The 26,982-nt window shown below is 48.6% G+C and overlaps 1 protein-coding gene across 2 annotated transcripts in view; it reads right to left on the bottom strand.

The window, feature by feature from the left end:
- The window catches only part of LOC144094208 (uncharacterized), a 59,836-nt gene that overhangs the window by 13,373 nt on the left and 19,481 nt on the right, over window positions 1-26,982 (bottom strand). Inside the window, exon 2 of one of the 2 annotated variants that reach the window (XM_077628136.1) lies at window positions 11,089-11,291. The exons of the other annotated variant lie outside the window; for it this stretch is intronic. Coding sequence (XP_077484262.1) covers window positions 11,089-11,164 — 76 coding nt within the window. The 5' untranslated portion in view covers window positions 11,165-11,291. The remainder of the gene's footprint in view (window positions 1-11,088; window positions 11,292-26,982) is intronic. 2 annotated transcript variants of the gene reach the window in all.

Below are 26,982 nucleotides of genomic sequence, written 5' to 3'. Positions count from 1 at the left end.
TTCTCCATTGATTCTTATTCCCAACTGTTCCCAATTCAGGCCTCGAAATACCCCCTGTAAACATGCGGTGAACAGCATTGGCGAGATCGTGTCTCCTTGCCTGACGCCCTTTTTTATTAGAATTTTATTGCTGACTTTATGGAGGACTATATTAGCTGTGCAGTTGCTATATATATCTTCCAGTATTTTGACATAAGGCTCTTCTACCCCCTGATTACGCAATGCCTGTATGACTGCTGAGGTTTCCACTGAGTCGAATGCTTTCTTGTAATCAATGAAAGCTATATATAGAGGTTGGTTATATTCTGCGCATTTCACTATCACCTGATTGATAGTGTGAATATGATCTATTGTGGAATATCCTTTACGAAAGCCTGCCTGATCATTTGGTTGATCAAAGTCTAACGTTGCCCTGACTCTATTAGCGATTACCTTAGTAAATACTTTGTAGGCAACGAATAGTAAGCTGATCGGCCTGTAATTTTTCAACTCCTTGGCGTCTCCCTTCTTAAGAATTAAGATAATGTTTGCATTCTTCCAAGCTTCTGGTACAGTCGAGGTCATAAGGCATTGCGTATACAGGGTGGCTAGTTTTTCTAGCACGATGTCCACTCCATCCTTCAACAGATCTGCAGTTACCTGATCCTCCCCAGCTGCTTTTCCCCTTTTCATTGCTTCTAAGGCTTTCTTTACTTCATCTTTCGTTACTGGTGGGATGACGCATTGCTGTGCACTGCTGTCTTTCTCATTAACGCTCTGATTAGATTGGCTACTGTACAGGTCTGTGTAGAACTATTCGGCTACGTTAACTATCTTATCCATATTGCTAATGACATTGCTCTGCTTGTCTCTTAATGCATACATCTGGTTTTTACCTATGCCTAGTTTCCTCTTCACTGTTTTTAGGCTACCTCCGTTCTTTACAGCATGCTCGATTCTCTCCATATTAAACTTCCTTATGTCGGCTACCTTGCGTTTATTTATTAACTTTGATAGCTCCGTTGGTTCTCTTCTATCGGTAGGGTTAGATGCCCTCATGTTTTGGCGCTTCTTAATCAGATCTTTCGTCACCTGAGATAGCTTTCCGGTATCTTTTCGAACTGTCCTACCGCCTACTTCTACTGCGCACTGCGTAATTATCGATTTTAGATAATCGTGCATTGAATGAACATCAAGTACATCTTCCTCAGTTTAAGCCGAATAACTGTTTTGCAGCGCTATCCTAAACTCCTGTGATTTCCCTCTTACGGCTATCTCGTTAATGGTCTTCTTCACTAGCTTCTTCCGTTCCCTCTTCAAATCTAAGCTAATTCTAGACCTTACCATTCTGTGGTCGCTACAACGCACCTTTCCGAGGACGGCCAAATCCTGAATGATGCCAGGTTTAGCGCATATTATGAAGTCGATTTCCTTTTTAATCTCAATATTGGGGCTCTTCCAGGTCCACTTCCTGTTTTCTGGTTTGCGGAAGAAGGTATTCATGATCCGTAAATTATTTCTATCCGCGAATTCGACTAATAACTCTCCCCTGCTATTTCTAGAGCCAATCCAATAGTCACCTACTGCGTGGTCGTCAGCCTGCTTCTTGCCCACCTTCGCATTGAAGTCGCCCATCAGTACAGTGTACTGCGATTTTACTTTATTCATTGCCGATTCTACGTCCTCATAGAAACTTTCAACGGTCTGGTCATCATGGCTGGATGTGTGTGCGTAGGCCTGCACCACATTCAGCTTGTACCTCCTATTGTGATGACCCCCATAATGCGCAGGTCCACACGGGACGGAGAGGCAAAGAGAAACCGTATGGCTCTGTTTAAACAAACAGGTATATTCAATAATTACACATGATTAAGGTTATACATCAGAGGCTGGGGCGTCCGAGCTTACGTGCCGACGACTTCATGGGGGCGATGGAGTGGCTCCGGAGTTGGGCTCGAGCGGTTGCTGGCAGAAGCTGCACGCCGTCGGGCTTCGGCGCTGAAGGCCCTCTTCGCTAACGATGTCGTCCTGAGCGTGTATGCAGTAGAATTTCAATAGTCGTCCGTTTCTTCGAGGATGGTTCACAAACCCTTCCTCTAGTGTCGTTCGGCTTGGAAGATGAACAGGAGGCGAGCTTGTAGATGATGACAGCAGAGCATAATTTTACAACAGAACAAACTTTGCACTACTTTACTCATCGACCGGGCAGGTTAGTGCCTAAGTAGCATCACATTACATGCTAAGCATGGAGCCCCAGCTCAGACTGGACTGCATCCGTTTACATGCGCTTTTAAGCACTTGATTAACAAAGGACTAAGGGCGGTCATTTCCAGTGGCCCGCCCAAAGCATCAATTCTCCAATCCAAAATAACATGCGAGATGGGGACCACCCCTTGGGTTGGGCTTAGCCTCGAACCCAGAGTCTGTTAACAATACAAACTAAATAAACAACAAAAACGCCACCACTCTCTCTCATGTGAGAGTATACACAGGCTCTCTCTTCGGAGCTAATTCACTAGCGCCTGTCTTTCCACATTCTTGGCGAGTACTGCCTGTCCGCCATGACAGGTGTCCGTCACGGCCCTTCTGGGAAGCTGTGGGTGCCTTCCCGGCGATAGCCCACGACAAAGGGGGGGGGAGGGAAAGAATGTTGTCTTCGCGGTAGCGCATAGCGTCGGCTGTGGTACGGCGCGCTCTGGCCCGCTGACAGCTCCCTTGTCCTGGAATGTGCCCGGAAATTGGGGAGGATAAAGCCTGTTTCCCCGGGGCGGCGGCGGGTCCGGTTGTTCTGGTCGTCACTCAAAGAGCATGGCATAATGTGCCCGGAAATTGGGGGAGGATAAAGCCTGTTTCCCCGGGGCGGCGGCGGGTCCGGTTGTTCTGGTCGTCACTCAAAGAGCATGGCTGGGTAATTGATGATGCCGCTGTCACGGGTCTCCGTCTACGCCGCGCCGTCGAACGTGGATTCTCGTAGCACACACGGAATGTCACACTCGCTCACCCTCCAGAAGAATGTTCTCCGAACATTTGAGTCCACGCAGCTCCCCTTGTCTTTCTGAATCGCCTCGCACAGTGCGTCCGACAAAACACTTTTCGCTGCACTCAACACCACTGCACAACACCATATGCCTCCGCTGTCATAACTGCGTCTCCAGGGGCAGCACTGATCTTCTTTTACAGATAAACATGAAACTCAGCACCCAAGCCTCTCCTTTCTAGTCCAAACTGGACGAAATAAATTTACCACAGTTACAAAGGAGCTCCCACTTCTAGCACGATCACGGCACAGACAAAAATATAGATAACGAAAGGAAGTAGGGCAGGTTCTGCATGCGCTCCGCATGCTCTCCTGTGAAGGTGTTACTTAATGACAGAAAGGTTTAACTACCAACTCCGATAACTTAACACATAAGCACATAGCAATGTTATGAGCTGCGGCATTACACAATTCTAACCAGTTCACAACTCCGCTCTGTTTACGCCATTAGTCCGACTTAGCTTTCCGATTTCGCAGCGGATATCGGCCTTCATGAGTCATTACTAAGTAAGTCTGTGCCCCTTTGTCTGCTTTGGGACTCGCGAGGGCTCGTGGCAGGAGCCTCTCCTGGCGTTATCTGCGCGGCAACCTCGCGCGCTTCTTCTTCTAGCAATGCATGAAGTAAATCCGGTGGCATTCCGGCCGTCACCTCGGGCGCCTGCCGAACAAATGCAGTAGAGGGCGTTTCTTGCGAACTATCTGCGCGCTCCGCTTCACTTCTGTCCCCATCAAAATCCGCGCTTTCCCTTTCCTCATTTCGTGAATACTGAACCGGTGCCGACTTGAGGCGATTTGCGTGTATCCTTATCAAACGCCGGTTCACGTCTCGGACTCTGAAGTTTACCGGAGAAAGCTTCTCGACAACCTCGCATGGTCCTCTCCACTTCGTCTGGAACTTACGAGCTAGCCCAATCCGCCTTTGGCAGTTTTCAATGTACACGCTGTCCCCCACATCAAACGGCGCGTCTCTAGCACTGCGATCGTGCACCTCCTTCCTGCGCTTCGCCGCTTTCTTTAAGGACTCCTTTGCGATGTCCCTCGCCACTTGCAAGCGCGATTCTAGCTCAACCTTATAGTCGTCCAGTGAAGCGTATGGGACACGACGGGGGCCCTCTGGCACTTCACTAGGCTGGTCCGGGTCTCGGCCGTAGAGAAGAAAGAATGGCGATTCGCCCGTGCTCTCGTGTGCTGCGGAATTGTAGGCAAACATTGCATACGGGAGCCACAAGTCCCAGTCCCGCTGGTCGCGCGAAACAAAATGCGACAGGAACCCGGCCACGGTTTGGTTCAGTCGCTCCACCGCGCCGTTGCAAGCCGGATGGTACGGTGTTGTCTGCTTCTTAGCGATCTTAAGCAGCTCGCAAACTCTCCTCATTAGCTGCGACACGAAGTTCGTTCCCCGATCTGTCAAGAGTTGCCTCGGGGGTCCATGTCGGAGCACGATCTGTTCGACAAATGCTCTTGCAACCGTGTCTGCCTTCTGATCTGGGAGTGCTACCGCTTCCGCGTATTTTGAAAGGTGATCGACAAATAATAAAATGTACTTGTTTCCGGAAGTGGTCGTGGGCAATGGGCCCATTATGTCCATACCTGTCCGCTCGAAGGGAGCCGAAACCTCAGAGAACGGCTGAATTGAGCTGGTCTTCGTCCCTTGGGTGTTTTTCTTTCGAGACAGGAATGACACTTCGCACAGTAGTCTCTAACATCCTGTCGCATGCCACTCCAAAAGTACAACGCTCCACACGCCTGCGTGTCTTTGCTACGCCAAAATGACCGGCGCATGGCGCATCGTTAAACTCGCGAAGAACCCTTTCTGTCCACGACCGAGGTATGACGACTCTCTCCCAAGCGGTTTTCTCTGGGTCTCCCTTTCCTGGTTGGCCTCGTGCGCCGACACAGGGTGCCGTCCTTGTCAATGAAATAACCTAGCTGTTCGGGGTGAGACCGTGCGCCCTCTAAGCTTTCGATTATTCGCTTCAGGTCAGGATCTTTGCACTGCTCTGTGCGTAATTCGGCGGGGTCGACTACGGGGACAAACTCATCTATAGCTGCCACGGCAGCTGTGCGGCTGAGTGCATCAGCATTCAGATGTGTCTTTCCTGACTTGTGCTCAACTTCAAAGCAGTATTCCTGCAGGTGTAGATTCCATCTAGCGAGTCGCGAGCTAGGGTCCCTGACACTCATCACCCATTTCAGAGGATGGCAGTCTTTGACTAGCTTGAATTTGCGGCCGTAAAGGTAGCATCTGAAGTGCTTTACTGCCCAGACAACGGCGAGGCACTCCCTTTCCGTAGCTCCGTACTTTTGCTCTGTGGGGCTCAGCTGTCGGCTAGCAAAAGCAACGGGATGTTCTTCGCCCTCGATAACCTGAGATAGCACGGCACCAACTGCGAACTTTGACGCATCTGTGGCCATAACGAAGGGCAAACTAAAATTCGGGTGGCGCAACAGCGGTGCACTCATTAGCTTCCTTTTCAGGGCCCCAAAAGCATTCTCCGCGTTTTCGTCCCAGCGAAAGGCGACATTTTTGGCTGTTAAGGCGGTGAGCGGCTTAGCGAGCTTGGCGAACTCCTCTATGTGCCTTCGGTAGTAACCGATCAGGCCGAGAAACTGCCGGACCTGGCGGACGCTAGTCGGGGATGGAAAATCCGAGACACACCTTAGTTTCTCAGGGTCCGGTCGCACGCCGTCAGCTGAAACAACGTGCCCGAGGTATTTCACCTCGTTTTTGAGGAATTGGCACTTAGAGGGCTTCAGCTTGAGACCCGCTGCTCTTAGTCGCACCAAAACCTGCTCAATATTGCGCAAATGGTTATCAAAACTGTCACTGTATATGATAATGTCATCCATATACACGAAGCACAGCCTCCCCAGAAGACCTGCCAAGATAACATCAGCGGTTCTCTGCCAGGACAGCAGGGCTGTTGGCCAGACCCATCGGCATTCTTTTCCATTCATAGTGCCCTGAGGGCGTGTTGAATGCCGTTTTCTCGGCATCTGCCGGATCCATTGCTATCTGCCAGAATCCCGCCGCCATGTCCACTACCGTGATGTACCTGGCAGAGCCCAGCTGAGAAAGCGTCTCCTGTATATTGGGGATGGGGTATGGATCGATGCGAGTTACGGCATTTAGTTTGCGGTAGTCCACTACCAATCGATACGAGCCATCTGGCTTTTCCACCAATAGTGCTGGTGCTCCCCAGGGTGACTTTGAATGTTCGACAATGCCGCGATCAATCAGGTCCTGCACCTGCCGCTCCATCTCCTCACGTTGGGAGTAAGGAATCCTGTACGCACGCTGGTAAACGGGCGATGAAGTGCCGGTTTCTATCCTGTGCTTTATAACGCCACAGCAGCCCAAATCCAGGTTGGACGCGGCGAATACCTCCGAGTAGTCGTTCAGCAAACCAGCCAGAGCCTCCCTCTCCCTGGATTTTACGTGAGAAAGATCGAACGACACCTTTGGAGCAGCCGAAGGACTAGCATGCTCTACAGTTGCGAGTACCGTATCGGTGGGCTCACGTTGCTCTATCGCAGAGGTGAAGAAAGCCAATGTTTTGTTCTTGGGAAGGCTCAGTGGCTGCTGGCTACAGTTAACCACCCGTAGGGGCACTCTGTGGGCGTCATTAACCGTCACGAGGCACGCGGCTGCCTTCAGGCCATTGCTGAGAGAGTCGACCGGCTCAAGCACTCCCACGGCGCCGCTCTCTACATCTGAAGGCACAAACGCGTACAAAATGTGCTCCGACCAAGGAAGGACGACCGCCTCCTCGACCAGCCGGACGGCAACCCGCGAATATACCTTCTCCAATGATCCCACTGTTTGACGGGTGTCAATATCGGTAATGCGAATCTCAGCCCCTCTCCTGTTCAAAAACGGAACTTTTGAGCCGCCCGCATTAACCTCTTCCTCAGAGAATGAGACTACTACCTTCCCTTTTCTCAAAAAATCCTGCCCTAATATACCTGACACTCCGTTTGGCAGAGACACCGTGTCCGGGCATACGTAGCAGGGGTGCTCCAATGCAATCCCGCCGAGAGAGAAGTGTAACCGGTAGAGTCCACTTATGCCAAGAGGATCCCCCGTTATGCCTACAAATTTGGTTGCCATACCACCAGACGCTTCCAACACCTCGCGGTCCCCCTTCCTTCGAAGCGTGTTAAAACTGCTCTCCTTAAGCAATGTCACCTTTGACCCCGTATCTATCAACAATTCCATAGAACAACCATTTAACTTGCAACGCACAACAGGGCATGCCTCGTCGGCCACACAAACTACCACCACCTCATCATCTACTGCTCCCTCCCCACGCTCCTCAGGCTGGGGAGGACTAACTAGTTTTTTGACTCGGTATCTGGAGCCCCGCTGTAGGCTTGCTTAGGGCGTGTCTCGCCTGCTTCTCTTTGTGGCTCCCCACGGCGCACGTTTTGGCAGAACCTGGCGATGTGTCCGCGACCCTGGCAAGCGAAGCATACGATTTCTTCAAAATCTCGCATACCGCGCCTGTAGCTTTGTGGCGGTCTCCGGTTTCCAGCGAATGGGCGCTGTTGAGCGCGCGCTTCAACCTGGCATTCTACCTGCTGAGATAGCAGCTGTTCTAAGCGATCTAACCGCTCTGTCAAGAGAGCAACCTCAGGGTTGAGCACCGCTCTCTCTATGACGCGTACTCTCGCTGCGGCTGTCGTTAACGCCTCATTTTGTTCCTCATCCAATGCGGCCTCCACGGCTTGGTCGAAATTGCTCGGCTTGCGCGAGATCACGAACCGGCGCACAGGGTCTTGCAGACCAGCCACGAACAAAGCGGTCATTTCCTCATTAAGTATATCCTCCGCGTATTTCTTCTTAAGCTGGTCTCCTTCCTCCTCCCTGCTTAACGTATCGTGCGCTAGGCGCTGAAGCCGCGACGCAAATGTTCGCACGTCCTCCCCTACCATCTGTCCGGCGTCACGGAACCTCTGTACCCGCACGTGACGTGGTTCCGTGTCGAAATGCTCAAACGCGAGCTTCTTAAATTCCGCAAATGATTTTGTGGATTTTACTTTTTCGTCTCGCCATGCAAAATCATGAGCAGCTCCTGCCATCTTACACCTCGCCATTCCCAGCATTTGAGCATCGGACCATCCCCCCATTTTCCCAATCTCTTCTAGCATGGAAAAGAAATCGCAGATTGGAACCCCTGTCTTATCTCCCGTAAACGTCGGAATGACGCTTCCTAATGCCAGCATGCTTGCTCCGAGCGACGGCTGTGGAGTGGGAGCTCCCTCAGATACAGTCATTTTTTTTTTCAAGCCCTCCAGTGCCTCAAGCCTCTCAAATGGGGGTAAAAGTCCCACAATCAGTCCCGTGATTCCCTTTTGATTACAATTTTGAAGTCATGAATGTCACAGCATTCAGAGGACATTTGCTTTTGAGACCCCACTTCTGACACCAGTGTGATGACCCCCATAATGCGCAGGTCCACACGGGACGGAGAGGCAAAGAGACACCGTATGGCTCAGTTTAAACAAACAGGTATATTCAATAATTACACATGATTAAGGTTATACATCAGAGGCTGGGGCGTCCGAGCTTACGTGCCGACGACTTCATGGGGGCGATGGAGTGGCTCCGGAGTTGGGCTCGAGCGGTTGCTGGCAGAAGCTGCACGCCGTCGGGCTTCGGCGCTGAAGGCCCTCTTCGCTAACGATGTCGTCCTGAGCGTGTATGCAGTAGAATTTCAATAGTCGTCCGTTTCTTCGAGGATGGTTCACAAACCCTTCCTCTAGTGTCGTTCGGCTTGGAAGATGAACAGGAGGCGAGCTTGTAGATGATGACAGCAGAGCATAATTTTACAACAGAACAAACTTTGCACTACTTTACTCATCGACCGGGCAGGTTAGTGCCTAAGTAGCATCACATTACATGCTAAGCATGGAGCCCCAGCTCAGACTGGACTGCATCCGTTTACATGTGCTTTTAAGCACTTGATTAACAAAGGACTAAGGGCGGTCATTTCCAGTGGCCCGCCCAAAGCATCAATTCTCCAATCCAAAATAACATGCGAGATGGGGACCACCCCTTGGGTTGGGCTTAGCCTCGAACCCAGAGTCTGTTAACAATACAAACTAAATAAACAACAAAAACGCCACCACTCTCTCTCAAGTGAGAGTATACACAGGCTCTCTCTTCGGAGCTAATTCACTAGCGCCTGTCTTTCCACATTCTTGGCGAGTACTGCCTGTCCGCCATGACAGGTGTCCGTCACGGCCCTTCTGGGAAGCTGTGGGTGCCTTCCCGGCGATAGCCCACGACAAAGGGGGGGGGGGAGGGAAAGAATGTTGTCTTCGCGGTAGCGCATAGCGTCGGCTGTGGTACGGCGCGCTCTGGTCCGCTGACAGCTCCCTTGTCCTGGAATGTGCCCGGAAATTGGGGAGGATAAAGCCTGTTTCCCCGGGGCGGCGGCGGGTCCGGTTGTTCTGGTCGTCACTCAAAGAGCATGGCATAATGTGCCCGGAAATTGGGGAGGATAAAGCCTGTTTCCCCGGGGCGGCGGCGGGTCCGGTTGTTCTGGTCGTCACTCAAAGAGCATGGCTGGGTAATTGATGATGCCGCTGTCACGGGTCTCCGTCTACGCCGCGCCGTCGAACGTGGATTCTCGTAGCACACACGGAATGTCACACTATTCAGCCTAATTACTATAGATGCTATCCTCTCTTTAATACTGTAGAGCTCCTCTACGTTGCCAGCTATATACTTATTGATGAGGAATCCCACACCTAGTTCTCGTCTATCCTCTAACCCGCAATAGCACAGTATGTGTCCGTCGTTTAATACTGTATACGCCTCACCTGTCCTCCTAACTTCGCTAAGCCCTATCACATCCCAATCAATTCCCGCTAGTTCCTCAAACAGCACTGCTAGGCTAGCCTCACTAGCTAAAGTTCTAGCGTTAAACGTTGCCAGGTTCAGATTCCGCCAGAGATTCTTAGCAAGCTCCGCTGCGTCACAGGTCTGACCGCCGCCGTGGTCAGTTGCTCTGCAGCCGCTGGGGACTGAGGGCCGAGGCTTAATTGGTTTGATCATAGAAGGTTGTGGCAAAGTACTACACCAGGATGGCCAAATCCTGCTCTGTTGAGAGAGTGCGTTGTCGATTCTGATTACCGAGATCAGGCCGCACTCCAGGCCTGGTTATGCAATTCCATTGACACGCGGGTTTTTTTTTTAAACCTGGTGGAGAATTGCGCGGCACCAGGATTTGAACCCCGGTACTCTTGCACGCGAGGTGGATGTTCTACCTCTACGCCATCGCTACGTCATTGCGCCTCTGTACGTATGCCGAAAAAGTGGAAGAGGGCTCTTTTTTGCCATTTCGTAGTTGTCGGCATCCTCTTCGGACAGCCGCGCTAATACGGCGCCGACATCACTAGGGAGGATGGCCGTCAACATCCATGGCCAGTCGCCCTGGTCTACCTGATCATCTGCGCAAAAGCATTCAAAATTTGCGAGAAAATTTAGGAAATTTTCTCCTCTCCTAAAAATTCTCAAACGCGCTCTCGCTCTTTGCCATCTGAGCAATTTAACTTTACGCCTGAGGTCTTCCAGTTCTCGTTCGTGTTGCTTTTCTATCTCTGCCTGTCTCTCGAGATGCTCCGCCTTCCTCTGCTTTTCTGTTCCTTCACGAAGCCTTCGCCTTTCTTGTTGATCAAGAAGCTCTCGCTTCTATTTCTCCTCACGGAGCCTTTGTTTTTCTAGCTCAGATCTTCGTTCCAAAATCGTCTCCCACGTCTCGTCTGCCTCCTCGACCGTCACCTCCTCCGCCCGTATAACATCCATGATCGCTTCTCTCGTTTCAGTGGGGTCTACTAAAATCCCCAATTCTTCTAGAATTTCAAGGAGGTCCTTTACCTTGAACTTGTCCATCGCGGATCACACCTCGTGCCGCTGATCCCCCACTACAATACAAGCCTCAACTTGAAGCGAACAAAACGCAAAAAGCCAAAATTTCATTCCCCAGAAATCCAAAATCCCACTACTAACATCTTCCTGTGCTAGTGCCGTCTAGCGATATGAATGGAAAACATCCGGCACTCACCCTGCCGAGGTACAGCTGACGCCGTCAGTCCCGTAGCTGCCGGAGTCCGTTGGAGCCGGTGACCTGACGCGTTCATCTCTCGGTCTTCAGAAGCGTAGCTGATGCCATCAGTCAATCACGCAGCTGCCGGGGTCCATTGGAGCTGGTGACTTGACGTGGGCATCTCTGTCTTCAGTGGCGCGCCCAGGCTTCGGATCACACCGCTGATCACCAGTTGTTGGGATGGGGTAGCGTGGTCGGGCCGGAGAAGGAACGAGGAGCATCGGAGACGTGATTACGAAGGGAAAACAAGGAAAGGAAAACTTTATACAAAAACTAGTTACATAATGTACAAGTAGGGCAACTGAGAATGCTTCTCAGTAAAAAGAGCTTGTTAGAAGTCGGGAGTCTCTCCCAGCAAAGGGTATCTCTCAAAAGGGGGCTCTCTCTGGTAACAAACCAGCAGCTCCTTAAATACTCTTCGTATTCCCCAGATCCATAACTGGGGAATACAGTTCGGCACTTGGCAGTGGTGGCGACAGCAGAGCATCATTTAAGCGCCTGCTGCCTTTTTTTGCTGCAGATCGCCGATCAGCGCAGCTGCATCCGACGCCCTTTACCGGTTGGGCTCCCACGCGCTATAGCCGAGCACTGTCATCACCAGGAGGCGTATCTGTCAGCTGTGTACGCACTCTGCGGCATCTCGGCAAGCAGCTGGCTATAAAAGAAGACATCGTTCACTGTCCGGCTCACTTGGGAGTGGTGGCGACAACAGAGCATCATTTAAGCGCCTGCTGCCATTTTTGCTGCAGATCGCCGATCAGTGCAGCTGCATCCGACGCCCTTTACCGGTTGGGCTCCCACGCGCCATAGCCGAGCACTGTCATCACCAGGAGGCGTCATCACCAGGAGGCGTATCTGTCAGCTGTGTACGCATTCTGCGGCATCTCGGCAAGCAGCTGGCTATAAAAGAAGACATCGTTCACTGTCCGGCTCACTTGGCAGTGGTGGCGACAACAGAGCATCATTTAAGCGCCTGCTGCCTTTTTTTGCTGCAGGTTAGTACGGTACACGTAACTTTCTTTTCTTTGCGTCAGTCGCCGCTACTGCTAAGTTGTCAAGTTGTCGTGCTTTCTTTGTTTGTTGCGTCGCGAAGCATGTCGAAAGATTTGACTAAATTGAAAGAAGATTTTGTTAGGCTAAAAGAAGAGCTCAAACAAGAGCTAAAGACGTTCAAAGAATCGATGGAAAGGGAACTTCGGAATGTAGTCAGGGACTTACCCCTTGAACAACATAATCTTACTTAGAGTCTTGCTTATGCTGAAATCCGTGATTTGAAGAAAGAACTGAAGGACGAAAGATCAAAAAGCGCAAAGCAGGCAAGTGAAAATGATGTGCTTAAGGATAAATGCTCTACTCTTGAAATGACTGCCTCAGAGCTAGAAAAACGAGTTGTTCATTCAGAGCAATACTCGCGGAAAGCAAATCTTGAGATTTTTCGGGTCATCGAGAAGGAAAGCAAAGACGTTGTGGCCTTTTTGTCCAAAATTGGTAGCGCCATCAAAGAACCTATCACTGAATCTGACATCGAAACATGTCATCGAGTGCCCACCCACAAGCCTGACATAACATAGTGGTTAAATTTAAGTCAAGAACAAAGCGTGACACTGCCCTCAGGAAAGCAAAGAAGACACGGCTCACTAACAACGACATAGGACTAGTGGACGAAACACCGGTATATGTGAACGAACACCTTTGTCCGGCGCAGAAAAAACTACTAGGAATGGCAGTGAAAAGGAAGCATGACTATAAATGGAAATCAGTTTAGACAAACAATGGTAAGATCTTTGCAAGGCGGGCTGATTGCTCTGAAGTTATACATATATCTTGTGAAGCGGACCTTGCAAAGATAGGCCCCTTCCCTGAAGCTACAGGTGCTCCTTTATCTAGTGAAGCGGACTCGGCCAAGGCGGGCCCTGAACCAAGTTCCGGTATCGATAGGTCTTCATAAACGGTCAAAATGGAATATCACGATTTCATTTTACCCTCTTGCGTTCAGCTTCCAAACCAGCCTCTTAGTTCAGTTTTACATATCAACGCTAGCTCAGCTAATAATAAAGAAGTCCATATAACAGAACTGCTGAGCCAATTCAGTTTTCATTTTAGTATTATTATGCTAACCGAAACATGGTTCAATAGCGATAGCAGCGCACTAGGCCTAAATGGGTACAGCAATTATTTCATAAATCGGCCAAACAGACGTGGTGGCGTTGTTGCCGCATACATTGAAACACAGCGCCGTTGCGTTCCTGTTCCGGAGTTCTGCATTTCAACGAGTGATTATGAGATGTTAACCTTGAAATGCAACTTGTAAATTAATACGGTAGTATACCGGCCTCCGAACGGCATTATTTCAAGCTTCATAGACTTCTTTGAAACATTTTTAGACTACGTTAGTGCAAACAATTTTCGCCTCATCTGCGGAGGTGATTTCAATGTAGATATCGCAGGGGATAGCACCTTAACCCAACGTTTTCTGATTACCCTTCAGTCGACTGGTTTCATGAATTTAATCAACACACCTACACGTGTTACGCAGACTACTTCCTCCTGTATTGATCTGCTCCGATTTTTGCAAAAACCAATTCTTACCAGAACAGTTTTTTCCCCAAAACAGTGAATGAATGGAACAAACTACCACCGAGCATTTTTGAATCGAATAACTTTCTATCAGAACTGGAAAGTCTTTTTTTTTCCCCAGGTAAAGGCGCCTTGATTGCACTGTATTCTTGTACTGTACCATGTCATTTTCTCACTCTTTCTATATTAATGCCTCTTTACGTTGTACTTTTGTATCTTGGACTGATGTCCTTTTTCTTGTATAGTTTTGTTCCAAATTTTATTGTGGACAAGTATTCATTTGTTGCCAGACTTACTGGTGTTGAATTTCTGGACATTTTTCTTTTGCTTGTGTAGCCTTTTTACTTTGCATTCTTTGTAAAATGCCCCTCCTGCTAGGGCCAAAGCATTGGCCTGCAGTATGGTTAAATAAATAAATAAATAAATAAATGTTGAAACTATCGTCAACCAAGCTGGTACCATTACCTCAGATGTCAGTGATCACTGTCCTGTGCTTATGTTCTTTTACACAGATCCGAAAAGTTGCAGTCGTCCTGAAACGCCAATTTACATCCAATACACATCACATAGTGCTCTGGAAACATTCAAGCATGACATTAGTATTCACGATTGGTCTCATTTATACAAGATAAAAGACGCAGATGCTGCGTACACAAAGTTTATTTCCGAATTTATAACAATATACACCTCACATTTCCCTCTCAACAAAATGAAGCACTAAAAAAAATAAGGAAACCGTGGGTCGCACCCGCACATATTAAAATGATAAAGAACGAGAATAAGCTTTACCACGCTTTTCTACGTACTCGGTCGACAGAAATTTTGATTACATTCAAAAGCGCACGAAACAAACTAAACGCTGAGCTTAGACACGCCAAGCGAACATATTATCAGCAACTATTTTCTGAACTTACGAGGAAACAGTCCAACGTACTTTGGAAGCTGAAAAATGACGTTATAGGCCGCGGCAGAAAGAATGCGTCGGTCGGAAGAATAAACCATAAAGGAAGTGAGCTGTCAGGGAGCGCACTTGCTGACCATTTCTATAGTCATTTCACGAATGTTGGAATGCTTGTGAATCAGATACCCAATTCAGAAACGCCGATAAAGACATGCGCCTACAGTCTTTTTTTTTTGAGCCTACCGACGAATTAGAGGTTTACAGGACATTCATGAACTTAAACAATAGCAAAGACCTAGACGCAGATAACCTTCAAATAAAACCAGTTAAGTATGTCATAGAATTCATAGCTCCTGTGATTGCTCATATTTTTAACCTGATTCTAGAAACGGGCGTCTATCGTGTTGAAATGAAGAAAAGTAGGGTGAGAGTCATATTCAAGGGCGGTGACAGAAACGACACAAGCAATTATAGGCCAGCCTCTGTCATTCCTGTCTTTTCTAAACGATTAGAGAAGGTGATATTCACTCGCATGTCTAAATTTTTCCTTTGTAAGAATATTATATGTGACGCCCAATTCGGCTTCCGGAATGGGCGATCAACAAAAACCGCCCTACTAACGCTTAAGGAAATTATTGTGCAAAATATTCAAGAAAACCTTTTCACTCTCGGCCTGTTTATTGATTTTAGTTAGGCGTTTCACTGCCTAAACCATAATATTTTAATTTACAAGCTTTCACTCAGTGGAATCCGCGGAACACCTCTTGCTTTAATAAAGTCGTACTTGGAAAACAGGAAGCAGGCAGTGTACATAGATAATCAGAAATCCCGCTTTTTACCAGTGCAAAATGGTGTACCACAAGGCAGTGTATTAGGGCCTTTGCTGTTTAATATATATATAAATGATATCGTGAACATTGATTCAAACGCAAAATTTATCATATATGCAGACGACAGCAGCATAATAATTTCGGGTCCTAATGTAGATGATTTAATTATCAAATGTAATCAAATACTTGACAAATTACACCTCTGGTCCAATTTAAATTGCATTAGGATAAATCCTATGAAGACGAATGTAGTAATATTTAGAGCTAAAAATAAGATAGTCAAGACAGGCCATGTTGTCCGATGCCACGGCCAAGAAGTTCAAGTAGTGAATGAACATAGAATTCTCGGGGTTACGTTTTTTTCGAACTTAAGTTGGGATAAACACGTAGAAGATGTTTGTAGAAAACTGGCCGCAGTGACGGGAATCTTATCTCGCTGCCGACATCTTCTTCCAACACAGGCCAAAATCCAAATTTATCACGCACTGTTTGCTTCACGTATCGACTGCTGTGGTCTAGTATGGGCTACAACGACAAAAAGAAACGTTACAAAGATAGTTGTACTTCAAAAGAGAATCATGCGACATATTGCAAACTTTGATTACCTGTCTCCCACGCGAAGTGCTTTTATAAGCTACAACATCATTAGTGCTGAATGTATGTATCCATATCGCCTGCTCCGGTCTTTTTACTTTTCCACTGTAGCTTTTCAGGATTTTTTAATGAATCTAGGATCTCTAAAAAGAAGACATGTTACACTATCCACGCGTAATGATGATGTCTGGGTGCGCCCGAAATTTAGAATAATTATAAATTTCAGTCACTACAGCATAATCTGCCATTTATTCTAATTGAGCATAAATGTGTGATGAGTTGCGGCGTAAAAGAACTGAGAATGTTTTTTCGATTCAAAGAATGAATGGCTATGCGTGTTTACCTTTTCATTTGCAAGTGCTGTTTTTTAAGAACATGTATGTATTCTATTTTTCTTTGTATTTCTGTCTGATTAACTTCTCTTGTTGGTATTGTGCTGTGTTCAAAAATATAAGTACAGTGTTTGTAGACACATTTTGAAATCATATGCTGTTTAGTTAATAATTAAATTGCATTCCTGCTATTGTATAACTCATTGTTCGTTGCATTTCTTAATTGATGTTAATTAACATGGACACTACCTGTTGCTGTAAACCACTACTGCCTTGTAGAAGAGGTCATGGGCCTAGTCAAGCTGTCGAGACAGCTTTTAGCTCTTGACCCTTTCCAGGATCCTTTATTTCTGGAAAAATAAAAGAATTGAATTGAATTGAAAAGAATGACGTCCAATCACACGATGGCACTGATGGTACCACCCACGGCAGGGCGGTCCTGATGTTTCTTCGCAGCTCGGTCGAGGGAAAGGGAACAGGACCCGGTCACGTTTTCGTCCCCGCGGCTTCCAGGTGGCCGCGCTCGTGCGTCCGGAGGGCACCTGCATGACACAGGAATGCAGGCTGTCTCCCCGCAGGTGTCGAAAAGAGCTTGCACTGGTGACCGGAACGTGGAAGCTCTGTCGCAGGTGCGGCACTCGGGCAATTGTTCAAATCCAGCGTGACTGAAGGGACCACACTGATACCCCACTTCGTCGTGGTGAGGACCGGGACGAATACGCTTATGGTCGTCGTTCGCATTCCTGTTGAACGCTATCGTCGCTATGGGGACGCTATCGTCGCTGCTTCCGGCATTCCTGTTGAACGCCATCGTCACTATGGGGACGCTATCGTCGCTGCTTCCAGCATTCCTGTTAGAACACGTGGGGACGCTATTGTCGTCGTTCCCTCTGGCAGTCCTGGAGTCACGTCTCCCCAGAGGGTTCATTCACCTTCGCGGTGGTTTTCAGGGAATTCCGGGTCTGGGAGTCCGCGTCTTTATGCATTTGGGCTGGAAGGCATGACAGGCATAACATAGACAAACTGCGGTACAGTGTCATCCTGGACGTGGGGCTCACTAGTAGCATCGTGTTCGCAGTCCTCTGCCTGCTCACTTTCTTCAGTGGTGCAGCTAAAGTCACTTTCAGTGTCTGCTGCCAGCTCTGCCAGCCCAGAGGCTCTGAGCTGAGACACAACGGGGTCCCTGCTGGTCACATCGCAAACTGTTGGCTGCGTTGATGTGCTGGCCTCGGAAGGCAGGCCAGGCGCACTGTTCTTCAGTTGTTCATCACAAGGTTCAGCTTGCGGTGTGGCGACAAGTTGAAGGGATGATACTTTCGCGCTGGCCGGCGCAACAGGCAGCTGCTTATTGGCCCACAGCATTGTGCGCCGGACAACAAATGGCTGTGTTGCATCGATTAAGTAGAGCTTACGACGGTTTGATGGTGCCTCCTGGCTCATGATCGGCGAAGCAGTGGGTCCCTAGCAGGGGCTGCGGTTACGAACTTGCGGGCGTACTCCTTCGTTCGTGGAGCAGTGGAGCTTGCGGAAAATGGTGCTGACGTACTCACTTCAATTCAACAGTAAGAAATGCCAAATGAAAACATGCGTACGTCGATAATCCAACACTAACACAGCAGAAAATGAAAGAACGCCACGCATCCCAATGCCCGTTGAAATGTGACAGCGGATTTCGCAAACAGGCGCAGACGACTAGCGCGCGAAAGTACACAAAGAGCGGATTGGATTGACTGGCTATGCATTGCCGCCGCAGTAGCCGCGCCGGCTAACTTTCATTGACCTCGGCCCGGTGGTCGCATTTAGGTGGAGGCAAAATGCTTGTGTACCGATGCTGGTACCCACCACTGTGGTTAGCGCGCTCGACTACTGTGCCGGAGTTCCTGGGTTCGAACCCTACCGCGGCGGCCGCGTTTCGATGGAGGCGTAACACAAAAGGGGCCGTGTGCTGTGTGGTATCAGTGCGTCAAAGATCTTCACGCGGGCGAAATTATTCAGGAGACTTCCACTACGGTACCTATTTCTTCTTTCACTTCCTGCTTCCTCCATTCCCTTACGACGCGGTTCTGGTGTCCACCGATAAATATTAAAAAAATTGAAATGCTGGAGGACCCTGTACTGCGCGTTGTCAGTGCACGTTAAAGAATTAAACAAAGGTGTTCGAAATCATCCGCAGTCCTCTACCACTACTTATAAGCTAGCTAAAGCCGCTCTTCGTGTGTCGCGAAATTCGACCTTCCTAGAGCCAGGTCACGCTTTCGCAGGGTTGTGGTGTCCATCGAGATATCGAAATCTGAGAGCTACTGCATCCTTTCCCTTCGTCAAAACGTTTCCTTTCCTCAAAACACATAATGCTTTCGCATTCCTCCACGTAAGCATATTTAAGTGCCCTCAGGTGCGTTTCGCCTCCATCGACACGCGGCCGCCGCGGTTGGATTCGAACCCGGGTACTCCGGCTCTGAAGTCAAGCCTCTTAACCACTGGGCTACCGCGGCGGGTACCTGTTCAGTGTGCGGAACGCATTCAACGTTACAGACGTCAAGCTGCGTCTACTTGCCCGATACACTCCAGATTTCGCTCCCTAACCAGTTTCAGCAGTAGTTAAAACCGCAGAAAATTTTTGGTAGCATGTTTTCTTCTCTGCAATGATGCGGGAGACAGTGCTACGCGTGAATCACCGTTGATATTCGCCTAAGGTTGTTAAATAATTTTTAATCAATTTGTTTCTGACATGCTGTTTTGGTTTCGGTTTTAACAGCCGAACGATGGCTGTGACGTCAGTGTTTTTTTTTCTGTGTCACGTGGGCATGAAAAACGTCCATACAATCGCTGCTTCATCGTTTTAATTTACTGCAGTGCTGAATCCAGCCTTCCTCAAGAGCCTGAATGACAACGATTGTTGAAGCAGCGATTATAAAGCAGCTTTTTTTATGTCTCACGTGACCTGTAAGCAGACGTTGACGTGAGTCCTCATGCGGCTGTTGAAACCAAAACTGATACAGCACGAGAAAGAAATCCGATTATAAATTATTCAGCTGTCATAGGAGAATACCAGGCAGTCATACGTGTATGATAATGCCTTACGGATCATTACAAAGAAGAAAACAAGCACCTGAAAGTTAGGTGTCCTTAAATCCCCATATACCAACGCTCTCTTCCGTCGCCGCCAGACGTTAGCGATTCAAAAGGCACCGTGTATTGATTCCACGAAATAACCGAACATTTCAAGCTGGGAAGGAGGGTATACGCTCCCCCCGACAGTGCACTCGGCCCTTCGGAGGCCCGCGCTTGGCGGCGCTTGTCGGCGCTTGCAGGCAGGGAACGCCATGTCTCGCTTATGGAGAAGCATGACTCAGACGAGAGACGAGCGGGACGCTAAATGCCAATTCTGCGGTGCCGTAGCCACGTAAGACCATATAATATGGGAGTGCACGCAATACTGAGGGTACGGCAAATTCAGAAATAAAACGGAGTGGGAAACCACGTGGCGATGCCCGGATCTAAATTAAGCTCTCCATAATCCATGTGGCGACCAAGGCTGTGGCAAAATTTGTCCTCTAGTCCTTAGAGTGCGGTGGGGGACACCCTCCGGTCGCTTGCGTGCGTTCCGCGAGGTGTGACTCCCCACCATTTCTGGTGGAAATGAAGGTTTTCTCTCTCTCTTCTGAAAGAAGTAATTGTTGCTTTTGCGCTAGGATATGGCACGTATTTGTTAATAATTGACCGTTCGGCCCTGTGTCTGTTTACAGGAAAAGGCTTCCTCTGGTCTCGTGTTTTGGTCGCGTACGTATTGCTTTGAGAGGTGCGAGACATGAGGTCCACCTCGCTTAAACTTGAACCATGACCTGAACTGAGAGTGATTGCTCTGCCGCTATGATCAAGGCGCTTGATTGTTGAGCCCGAGGACAGGGGTTCGATCCCGCCAGCGTGTTGGTGGAGGCGAGAGGCAATGCGCCTGTTTCCTTTGTAATATCAGTGTGCGTTGAAAGAACCAGGTGGTCGAAATTATTTCGGAGCTCTCCACTACGGCGTCCCTCATAGGCCATGTGACGAGGGCGATATTGCAGCGTAAACAATATGGACAAAAAAAAGAATGATAGCAATGACATTTTACTCAAAAGCGAGGACGATCGAGGAGCTCGAAAAACGTCTACTGATTCGCTTATCTGAAGCTTTCTTTAGTCTTGATTGAATAATAAATAGCAAGGAGTTTTAAAATAGGGGGACCCATCGATTAGAAGGATAAGTGAAAAGCGGGGCACCAGTGAATGTGCAAGATACTTATCTCTAGGAGCGTTATTGTTCTTTGCGTGTGCACAGGTGCCTCGGGAGCTATTCTCATAACCAGCTAATCGGCCCTATTTAAAGTCTTTTTGGACATCAGTGCACTATAAAACGCGAGTAAAGTGCCGAATTAAACTGCAACTGGAACGACAGAGTTATCAACAGGCTGAATAATCCTGTTGGGGCTGCTTTAAATCAAACGGAACAGGTGGAAACCCTAACGAGGGAGGAAGTACAGGCGAGTCGGTTATTCAAGGTAACGTGGTCACAGCGCGGAAACGAATTACTACAGGGGAACGCAAAGAGCTGCCTCCTATCTTTTCTTTATGACTATCAACTCATGAGTTTATTCAAAAAAATGGTCAACATTTACAGACAACAGCGCTGTGTGTGCCCTGTTCTCTGTCGTGAAGTCGTTTTCGTGCTGTTACCACGTTACAGTGGAACTCATAAATAACAAATTGGATCACCGAAGAATTGTTCCAACTTGATTCCGAATGGACGAAGTTGGGAACCAATTGAGCTGGATATCAGTTCTGAACTTATAATAGTTCTAAAAATAGTTTGACCTTGTACAAATTTGGAGTAAAATGTCCAATTAGAAACGATGGAACCAATTCGAATCGAAGTGGCAAAAATTGGTTGGACTGTTCCATTTTGGTTGACGACGCGTGCGTCGATAGATAATTTGCCCTATACATACATTTGGTTTTCTTGCGCTGCATTAGATTCCACATGGACGTTGTAATGGGTTAACGCATGCGTACGACAAACATAACCGAGAAGAGAAGATGTTAATGCACAGAAAGCATGCATTAAAAAGGATTGAAATAAAAAACTGAAGAGCGAATTATAGTGGGGGCGCTGGCTCAATGATAAAAACCCATTTCTAGCTCTGGATTAAATTAACAGGTCACTCTTTTCAAGCTCGAAACCATCCACGTAAATTTACGTCAGTTTCCAGCCAACCCGAAATCGCGCCCATGTTGGAAGTGTTTACTGCACTGGAAAATTTTACTCCGCAGTTGGAGCCATCTAGAAATTTCCGCTCAAACGCCTGCGCTCCAGCAGGAATCCGCGCACATACAGCTGAAATTAGCGTGTGCCTTTTCATTTGCGGAAGGCGTCCGTACAACTCGATCATGATAAGATTTTTCGCACCTAACACCTGTGCATGGCAAGAGTTAATATAATTGCTTCACGCTACGCGTATATTTCGCGTTTCTCAAGCACTGCGGGCCCCGCCGCGGTGGCTCAGTGGTTAGGGCGCTTGACTACTGATCCGGAGTTCCCGGGTTCGATCCCGACCGCGGCGGCTGCGTCTTTATGGAGGAAAAACGGTAAGGCGCCCGTGTGCTGTGCGATGTCAGTGCACGTTAAAGATCCCCAGGCGGTCGAAAGTATTCCGGAGCCCTCCAGTACGGCACCTACTCTTCCATTCTTTCACTCCCTCCTTTATCCCTTCCCTTACGGCGCGGTTCAGGTGTCCAAAGATATATGAGACAGATACTGCTGCATTTCCTTTCACCAAAAAAACAATTATTATTAAGCACTGCGGCAGCCTATCTCGGTGTGAATGTAGCTAGCATGGAAGACTGTCTAGATAGCTCAAAAGATGAAGCTTGTACGTGGAATATATAGCGGGGCAAACGTATACCGAACCGTGTCTATAGTCGCATATCTCTTCCATCTTCCGCACTGTTAGCTTCGAACGCCGCAACATCAGCGCACAAAAAAAACGCATATCAGATATAGCGCATTGGGGCTTCCACAAACAAGCATAGCACAATTATTACAGCCCATAAAATAATCCTTGTGCTCTTTAGTTTCTGCCTATATTGTGCGTGCTTATATACACTTTGCAGATCACGTACCATTTTTTATGGGCAGCTATACACACCAATACCAGCATGTTGGCCGACTTAATTGGAATATGGAAATTCATAGACAACATGTGGTGAATTTTTTTTCGTGTTCAGCAGAGTAGTAGAGCGATATTGCGGAGACCTGGCATGTTGTTGTTGTTACCTCAAGAACGATGGCAATTTCTTAGTTTTTTTTTTCAATTTTGCTTACGCTTTCATCTGATTCTTCTCTCTATTCGCGCAGTGTGCTTAGAATGAGCCCTGCGACGCGGCTAAGATTACTGAATCCCAAGAAGATACTTTCGTGAAAGCCAGCGCCTGACATAAAGCCACACCAGTCACACCGCGTTGTCCCGTCTACTGGTCTACCTACGTCGTGTGCTATCGCAGAACGCGCTGCGCAATCCTACAGCGAGCTGCGTTTTAGGTGCGGCCTGGGACAAGCCAAGGGAAGTGAGGCTTGTTTTGTTTTGAGTCAGCCGCATTGGCCGCATGTCAGCTTTAGCCCTCGTAGCAGACTAGCAGCGTGTGTTGCGAGCGTCGCGAGCAAGAAAGTACTGTACTTGACAAGCAATTACTTCGCGTCATCACCTGCACTCGCGTACGTGAAGTATAAGGACGGGTTCAAGGCAGTTGTACACATCTCATTAAGAACTACGCCCGGTCGTCAGTCAACGACCTTGCTAAAGCCAGAAGCGTTTACTGGTGCAGCAGCACAGAGAAGGGGACCAATGATGAAGGCTTCTATGAAGCGTACGTTGTGGAGCTTGGCGGTGAGTGGTAACATGGCCTTCACAATGATTCAACTGCCTATATAGCGCGTAGCAGCGGTCGCTTCCTTCTAGTGCGGGCAGGGCAATTGTTTTTTCTTTAGCCTAATCTAACCTTTGTTTGGACTCCATGAGGGACTCTATAGTAAAAAGCACTGCTGCTTACCGGTGTGCGTGTACTGACCATTTGGAGCAGCTAGGTGACGAAAATCTACCCCAGTAATGAGCGACGCAGTGTTGTCAAATATAAGCGGCGTGTTAGTGCCCTGATACTTGTTCCTTGAACTTGCAAGGCTATTAACGCCTTATCATTTGCATGCTGCCTTCTGATAACGAAGAGAACGGCACTCAGTACCGTCATCGCTGCCTGTGCTGGAAATTGTGCTTAGCAGTGAGTGCAAACAAGCAGTCCTTTGCACAACTAGCGAAATCTGCTTCCTTCTGTGTACAGTAAAAGCCCCTCAACCATAGCAGCGCGATATAAGTTAAGTGCAGTACTGTAAATTTACTGCAAGCAAGGCTTCCCTGAGCGTGTTCCTGCATGCACCAGCACAGCTGTTGCTTTCCAGTCATGCGACTCCCCACATTGCCACATTGAACTCACGGAAGAAAGGTACAGGATGGGCGCGTTGTATTATTCTGCCTTCAGGGCTCTCGACCGCTGCACTGTCTTACTGGCGGACAGGACGCGCCTCTGTGATACAGGATTTTGCTTTTAAGAGAAGTTAACTTACGGGATTTGGAAAGTGTTCTTAAAACTTTCCAAGCAGTGCTTTTCTAGCGTACAGCTTTTGCTAAATGTATGCAACCCAATGGGTTTGCTTCTATTCTGAATAGCAAGACGTCCTAGCTCAGCAGCTGACGTTGGAGGTGTGAGGACAAAAGTACCTTTCCTTTTAGAGATTTTGAATCCTGGTGATGCAGAAGGATACGAACTGCATGGTGCACTTTGCACTTTGGCTGTGTGTTTTTGACACAGGCTGTACATCGTACATGCACTAATTCACATTTTTGTTTGCACCATGGCACAGTTGCAAAGGTGGACCTGATCCAGATGCTAGCGAAGCACAAGATCCCTGTACCACGGTTCATTTTTGAAGAACATGCACTTGGAGGAGATGGCCAAAAGATGAGTGTACGTTTGTCCCGGAGTGTTGACCATGCCCTTTGCAAGAAATGATTTTAGGAAGGATCACAAAAAGATTTATAGGTGGCTTGCACTGATGTCACAGCAGCTGCCATGTTAGAAAAACAGGAGTGCAGCGATGGCATGCATATTTTATAATCTTTTTATGGCCACCTGCTTTGTTCTACACCGCCGAAGCTTAGGATTGCCATCATGGCACCCCTTACGTCATGTGCAAGCCAACTATATTGGCATTCCCAAATGTACTGAGTGCAGTGCATTATTGCAGTCACAGTTCACCACCTTGCTATCACCTGCGTGGTCGTCATCTTGAAGACTGCTGCTGTCCTTTACATCATCATAGCTCTTTGCTTGACTCCATTATGTATGTCACATGGAAACCGATGATTAGACAAGAGCACAGGTGGAGAGACTACTGGAATGGTGGCAGAACTGTTTGTCAGCGCTATCTGGTGGTGCATGCCCATTGTCGAGACGTGGCCCTAAACTGCTGGCCTGCTTGCAAACACAGTTCAATTGGACGTGTCTTTTTTTGACAGAAAAGCTCTGTCACTTCCGTGGTGGCAGGTTATCGCACATAGTGAGATAACGTGTGTGATTCATTTTATAATTTCTTTGTCGTATGCCACTTGTATGGCAGAATTTTGCGCATAAGCTCTGCCGGCTCTGTGCAAGTAATCCATGATCAGGCAGTGTGGCAAAAATTTCGTGCTGTGTATTGTCTTATGAATTGTGCCAACATTCCTTCATCTTTTGTTGAACGGGAAAGTTGGCAAGTTTCACAGGAGACATAGCTCGGGAAGCTTTCACTCAGCAGCATCACGACATAGGATTTACCGCCATCATGTAGAAGCTGTGCGTTGCAGAACTGATGCAAAGAATTGTGCTGCGGAAGTGGCTTGTGGTGGTTGAATAATAAAACGATTCGTGAGCTGTAAATCTCGGCCAGGCAGTCTGCCCCCTAGGAAGCGAAGAACAGTCCATAGTGATTTTTCTCTTTAAACCACGGCCGGCTTTATTATTTCGAGACGTGTTCACAAAGCCTCATCCTATGACGGTGTGTGTCTGCGGAAGTATAATGCGATTCCTCAGGAGGGACGGCGCACCACAACAGGTGGCACCAACATTCACCCTCATCTCGGCAATGCCCACCTTAAGCTTGAGCTGGTACGCGGCTTTGCAGGTCGAGTTGATAAATTGCGGCACTTTTTGGGATGCCTTGTTGCCACCGCAAGGAGGTTATATGTATATATTTAAAGGCGCCAGGAAAGCAAACACAATTTCACCAGTGCTATTCACCGCCTGTTTACTGGAGGTATTCCGAGGCCTGAATTGGAAATAGTTGGAGTTTGCAGTGTTTGCAGTGTTCGTTTTTCAAATCTGCCGCCACACCACTTTATCGCTTTGTTCGCGACGCAAGATGCGACTAGATTTATCTCGATTGATCGCAGCCAGGCAGAGCTGATTCTAAGTTGTTCCGGAATGTTATAGTAACTTTGCGCTCTTTGTCTCAAAAGTTAGCTATCAGCTTTAAATTGAGTACGGCCGACAGCGGTAGGATATCCTGTTCGACGACCGCCGAGCACGCTTGTCGCTTCGCCGCCGCCGAGTGATTCAGTCCATTTTAGGTGCAAGTCAGCCCAATAAACAGTTTTCTTTTAGAAGACCCTTTTGTCCGTCTTCATCGCTGCTTCGACTGCCGTCACCACTACGTGACATCTGGTGGAGGTTCGGGGTATCGATCCCAAGTACCTCTCGCAGATCTCGGCAGGATTTCACATAGTAGGCGACATCGGCAGTACAATCGCCCTTCCTCTGCCTGTGCAATCCGTTCAGACACGCCGGCCACCACCAGTGACAGCTTGCTGGAAGTTATCCGAGAAATCGTCCGAGAGGAGCTACGCCGATTACTGCCATCCTCCTCACACCCACAAGCAGCGACTCTGATGGATGTGGTACGGGAGGAAGTGCAACAGGCACTTGGCACCCCGACGGCCGCAGAACCCCAGGCAATGACCTACGCCGCTGCAGTAAGGACTGCGCAGCCCCAACGACAACTACCACGTCCTCCCCGAGATGAGCCACTTGTTCCACAACGCCGCCTCCCAGCCCCCGCCCGCCCAGCCTACGACCGACGCTCAAGCCCTAGGAAATGCGACGCGTGGAAGACATCCGACAACCGGCCGTTGTGCTTCCATTGCGATGAGGCCGGCCACATTCTTCGTCACTGCCCGTACCGACGTATCGGCCTTCGAGGATTTGCCGTTAACGCCCCACGACCACGCTTCGTACAACCTCCGCAGGAAATCGACGAGTACCTGCGTCGAGAAGAGTATACGCCGAACCGCTTTTCGCGCTCACCATCGCCGTCAACCTCGCGCTTTGCGTCGCCACGCCGCAGCTACGCAGCCGCGGTACGAGGAAGGTCTCCCAGCCCCCGTAGGGGAAACTAAAGGCAGCAGCCTCTGGAGGTGCGGTTGCTCAAGAGCGAAACGCCGAAGATCCTCCACAGACCACGCCCCATGAAGACGCTGCACCCGCGATGCCGCATGATG

This window comes from Amblyomma americanum, chromosome 6 (genome assembly GCF_052857255.1).
Source record: "Amblyomma americanum isolate KBUSLIRL-KWMA chromosome 6, ASM5285725v1, whole genome shotgun sequence".
In the NCBI taxonomy this organism is placed as follows: Eukaryota; Metazoa; Arthropoda; class Arachnida; order Ixodida; family Ixodidae; genus Amblyomma; species Amblyomma americanum.
This window is presented reverse-complemented; position numbering and strand designations above follow the sequence as displayed.